At 63.8% G+C, this 5,000-nt stretch overlaps 1 protein-coding gene across 1 annotated transcript; it reads right to left on the bottom strand.

The window, feature by feature from the left end:
• Window positions 1-409: 409 nt before the first annotated feature.
• Window positions 410-4,803, bottom strand: UNCX (UNC homeobox). The gene is made up of 3 exons (XM_032328054.1): window positions 4,379-4,803; window positions 3,969-4,144; window positions 410-1,932 (listed from the first exon to the last, which is right to left on the bottom strand). The coding sequence occupies exons 1-3, from the start codon at window positions 4,662-4,664 to the stop codon at window positions 775-777; spliced, it is 1,620 nt and encodes a 539-aa protein (XP_032183945.1). The 5' UTR covers window positions 4,665-4,803; the 3' UTR covers window positions 410-774.
• Window positions 4,804-5,000: the final 197 nt, after the last annotated feature.

The following is a 5,000-nucleotide window of genomic DNA, read 5'->3' as shown; positions in this document are numbered from 1 at the left end:
GGGCAAGAAACCCAGTCCCCGCAGCAGCCACCGGAAAATAATTACTTTCATATCAAAACTCTGCAGGAGCCCAGCGGCCCGGCCCTTGCAGCCCCCGGCTCCGTCACCCCGCGCCGCGCGCCCCGGCGTGTGCCAGCGCGCGGGGGTGCGCGCGGGGGCGCGCGTGTGTGTGGCGCGGGGTGGGAGGGGGAGCGCAAGGGAGGGCAGGAGAGGGGGAGCTGCGGATGCATAAATTTGTTCAATCAGAAAACACAAACACACACGCACACAAAAGGAGGCATTAAGCGGGGACCTCGGGGGAGGTGAGGAGCCTCGTCCCTGCCCCGCCCGCGGGGAGAGGAGTGGAAAACGGAGGGGAGGAGGGGCCATACTGGGCGCTCGGAAATTTGAAAAAGATGGATCTGAGAGCTTGCGTTTGACCAGCTTTATTTATCAAAAATGGTACATATATAAATATTCTTAGACATTTTTGCATTTTACAAGGCTGAGGATTCTTGTTGTGGGTTTTTGTGGGTGATATGGGGTTTTTGTTTTTGTTCTTTGCTCCCCCGAGAGGAGGGGGGTCTCACCCCAAGTCCTGCGGTTGCTGCCTAGGTCCGAATTGATACAGCGGTTTTCTTTAAAAAAAAAAAAAAAAAGTAATAATAAAAGGAAGAAAACAGAAGGGAGAGGAAAAAGCAGTGTTTCTAAGCCGATCACCTGATTTCGTTGTGTGAGTCGAGCCTGAGCGAGGGGCGCGGGCCGGCTGAGCGCCTCTCTCGGCCCCGTCACCCCTCAGTCCATGTCCACCTCTTCGCCATCCGGCGCGCTGGGTCCGGGCTCGGCGCTTGGCTCTGGGGCCCCGCACAAAGCCGGCTCCCCAGCGGGGCTGGGAGCCCGCGGGCCCGGCGCAGGAGACGGCGCAAGAGGGAGCGGCAGTGTGGCCGCTGGGCAGGCGGCCCCCGAATCCGCGCAATCCTCGCCGCCGCCCTCGGCCGCAGCCACGGCCGCGTCCCGGAAGGGCGCCGGGGTCGGGGCCCCCGGGGAGGCGACGGCGTCAGGGCTGCGGCGCGCGAAGGCCGAGTCCGGAGCACCTCCGGGCCCCGGAAAGGCCCCGAAGCTGGCCTGAGCGGGCGGCGCGGGCGGCGCGGCGGGTGCGGGCGGCGCGTCCTTGGGCGCGGGCTCCGGACCCGCTGCGCCCTTAAGCGCGGCCTGCGGCACCAGGAAGCCAAGCGGCTGCGTGATGGGGTAGAGCAGGAAGTGGCCCTTGCCAATGAGGGTCCGCGGCGCGCATGGCAGCCCGGGCGCGAAGTCCAGCCCGGCGGCCGCGGCAGCTGCCGCGGCCGCGGCGGCGTTAGCTGGGGCGGCTTTCCGGCGCGGCGGCGAGTCGGACAGCAGGCTCTCCACGCTGAACGGGCTGGCCTTCGGCAGGCCGGCGGCGCCACGTTCCACCGCCGCCCCGGGCGCACACGGGGCCGCGTCCTTGTCCGCTGGGCGGCCTAGCCGCAGTTGCGGGCCGGCGCCACTTCTTTGGCTCGGGTAAAAGGCGGGATCGCAGGTGCCGGGCGCGGGCGGTTCACCGGGAGGTGCGGGCGCGGAACCGGCGGCGCCGGCGGCGTGCGCGCTAGGGCCCTTGGCTGCTGCGGCCGGCGGCGGCGGCTCCGGCGGCTCCGGGGACAGACCGCCGCCGCCGCTGTCGCTGTCGGAGCTGGGTGCGCTGTGCAGGGACAAGCCGCCTGGGGAGTGCAGGTGGCGGCTCTGACTCTTCAGCAGCTTCTTCTCATGCTTGCGCTTCTTTTTCTCCATCTTCTCCAGTTCTTTGCGCGCGATCTCCTCTGGGTCCATTGGCTCGCCACTGCACGTGGTCGGGTGTGAGTTGTGAGCCGGCCGCCCCGGGCCCTTCTTCGTGTTCTCCTTCTTCCTCCACTTGGCCCGGCGGTTTTGGAACCAGACCTAGAGCAGCCGGATAGGGGAAAGGAAGGGACAATCAGGCGGCGGGCGTGCCGCTGGGGCTTCGGGCCTCCCCACTCCCCCCAGACAGGCCTGTACAACCTAGGCTCCGGCCAGGGGGCGGGAGCTAAGGCAAGCGGCCTGGCCGGCCCTGAGCTGGGTTTTGGTACTCAAGCTGCAGGTTCCAAAGAGCATCTTTTCCACCCAGAAGAAGGTAGATGGGGCCTCTCGGCCAGCTTCCCACTTTGGCTTCTCACCTCAAGGAACTGGGAGCTGCCCCTTCGTTGGGCACGTCGGGTCTGGCCCCCTGAGGGCGTCTGGTTCCTGGTCGGGAGTCAAGCAGGGAGCACGGCCCCTCCTCGCCCCTCTTGGCTTCTCACAGCTCCTGTTCTAAACCGCCTGCCTGGCCTGAGGACCACCAGTGGCTGGGCTCAGCTGCCCTCCACATCTGTCTTCGGCCCCCTGGAGACTGAGTCAAAGGCCAGATTTGGGGGTTTCCCATGAAGGGAAATCTAGGTGCTTCTTCTTCTAGAAGGTCCTGGTAAACCAAACTTAGGGGGAGGGTTTCCAGTAGCCTGCCCCCCAACAAATTCATACATGTCCTTCTTTCTGGGGGCTCCAGGACAAGGCACCAACACAGCCCCTGAAACCAGTTGTTCTTGGCCTAGGCCCGGGGGGAAGGCAGACAGGAAAACAAGAGGCCAGTTGCCAGGCGGTGCAGAGGAGGCCTGGGCCCATCCAGCCTCTTCTACCCTCCCTGCAGGCCTTGTCCTGGGGAACAGCAGCGCTGGACACTGGCTCCCCCACTGCACACACACAGTCAAATTCCTGCTGGGCCTCAGGCACAACACCCTCCCCAAGAGATCACGGTAATTCGAATTCTTTGTTGTGGCCACGGAGAGACCCGGCACAATAGCAGGCCTGGCCTGGTCACAGGGAGCCTTGCTGGTGCCAAGGTGCAGGTTTTAAGCTGTGACCTCTCCAAGGCTGTAACTGCTTCTTCCTTCCTTCTTTCAAATACTTCTTTTTTTGGTGCCAATTCCACGCTCACTTGTCACCAAGAAATGCTCATTATTGTACAGGGGAGAAACGAAGAGGTCTTCGCTTAAGACAGTGACACAAATTGGACGAAAGGATTTACAAACAGAAGAGGTCATGGAGGGCAGTGCAAGCACAGGTCGAGAACACCTTTTTAGACAAAGCTATTGGTGCTAAACAGACATCTTGCTGGTCTCTGCCTCAAAGCCCTGCACCCATAGCTGCGGCCGAACACCGGACTCACCACCACACTGCCCCCAGAAAAGGATTTCTGGACTTCAGGGAAACATCCGATTATGCACAATTTGTCTTGAATTTTTAATCCACCAAATAGACGCTGTATTTTTTAAAAGCATAACGCCGGCAGTCTTCGAATGAAATCAAAGTGCGCGGGGTGGGGTGGGGGAGATATAACCGAGAGTATTAGAGATTCAGACACCTCCCCACCATGTGTTAACTGTGTAAGTTTCCACCTCCCCTTCCTCAGCTAACCTTCTGCAAAGTGAAGAATAAATACAGGTCTCCATCTGAGTATTTTAGAGGCGAGAGGTAAACAAACAGACGCGTTTGCTCCAGGCTGGTGACGGAGACACGGAGACCCAGGGCAAGGGCCAGGAGGCTCAGGGTCTACCTGCTCCGGGTCTCTTCCAGATCCCAGACGGGCTGGCTCCCCCACTACCACCCCCACCCCGCCCCGCTTCTCCCGCCCAGTCTTCTGAGACCTCATTTCCAGCCGTGTCCCGAAACCCCACCAGGAAGCTCCCGGTTCCGACGCAGCGCTGTCCTGGCTACTTCGGGGTCATCGTCGGCCCTCCCAAGCCTCCTGGGGCTTTCTCCCCGAGAGGCGCCGAGCCCCGGAACATCACCGCCACCTCCGGCCAGGCGAGCGCTAGGGGGGCTCGGAAGCGGGGCCGCGGTCCCCCACCTAGAACAAAGACGGGGCCGGCCCGGCCGACTTCGTGGCGGGATGCTGGCTCCTGGGAGGAACGGCGGGTCTTTACCTGCACTCGAGATTCGACCAGATCCAGGCGCAGCGCCAGCGCTTCGCGCATGAACACGTCGGGATAGTGGCTCTCGTTGAACGCCTTCTCCAGCTCTTCCAGCTGCCAGCCCGTGAAGTTGGTGCGGGTACGCCGCCGCTTACAGCCCGGGCTCTCCTTGTCCGGGTCCCCCGAGTCTGCGGGCACGCAGAGGACGCCGCAGGGCTCATCCAGGGCCCAGGCCACATCCACCCCCTCTGTACCTGTCGGCCGCCTGGATCTGGGGACCCTGCGCCGGGGCGACAGACCGAGAGTGCCCCCGAGCCTCAGCAGCCTGCACATGCTCTACAGCCGCCCGCGACCCAACTCCTGCGCCCGACAAGGGTGCCCTGCTCCCCCCACCCCGTACCCTCTCCGCCCGCCGCACCTACCTGACAGCTTGAAGGGCTGACTGTCGCCTCCCACCCCGCAGGCGGCCGGCAGCAGCGGCGTGGGGTTGACCACCGAAGCGGCGGCGGCAGCGCACGAGCCGCTGAGCAGGCCGTCGATGGAGAAGGGCACCGAGGCGGCGGCAGCGGCGGCGGCGGCCGACTGCAGCTGGTGGCCGGCCAGCTCGTACACGTGGTGGTGGCCCAGCGGGTAGGGAAAGCCCACCACGCCGCCCAACGAGCCCCCGAACTGGGCATGCGGGTGCTCCAGGAGGCGGCCGTCCATCATCTCGCGCGGGGGGCCGGCGGGGCCGGCGGCGGGGCGCGGGGGCGCGGGCCGGGGCCGGGGCGGGCCAGCGGCGGGAGGCGCGGACGGCGGCGGCGGCGGAGACAGGGACCCGGAGCCCTACACATGCTTCGCCCGCACTCCGGCGCTTTACTTTATCAACATCAAGCTCCCGATAATTAGCCGCGGCCCGGGGAATTTGGGACCAATAAGAAGCGCTAATCGGCTCTGACGTCAGAGGCGTGCTGGGTGCAAGGAAACGTTTTCCATATCGATTGCTAATTATACCTGACATGCACCTCAATAAACAGTATCAGGAACTGTCACAACAAGGGGGGG

This window comes from Mustela erminea, chromosome 20 (assembly GCF_009829155.1).
Source record: "Mustela erminea isolate mMusErm1 chromosome 20, mMusErm1.Pri, whole genome shotgun sequence".
Lineage (NCBI taxonomy): Eukaryota > Metazoa > Chordata > Mammalia > Carnivora > Mustelidae > Mustela > Mustela erminea.
This window is presented reverse-complemented; position numbering and strand designations above follow the sequence as displayed.

Bases quoted from the DNA above. Each gene is read 5' to 3' on its own strand.
- UNCX (XM_032328054.1), bottom strand. From the start codon at position 4,664: ATGATGGACGGCCGCCTCCTGGAGCACCCGCATGCCCAGTTCGGGGGC. The intron at 4,145-4,378 runs GTAGGTGCGGCG...GCGTGCCCGCAG, and splicing joins TCAGCCCTTCAAGCTGTCAG to ACTCGGGGGACCCGGACAAG. The intron at 1,933-3,968 runs GTAAAGACCCGC...CGGCTGCTCTAG, and splicing joins TGGTCGAATCTCGAGTGCAG to GTCTGGTTCCAAAACCGCCG.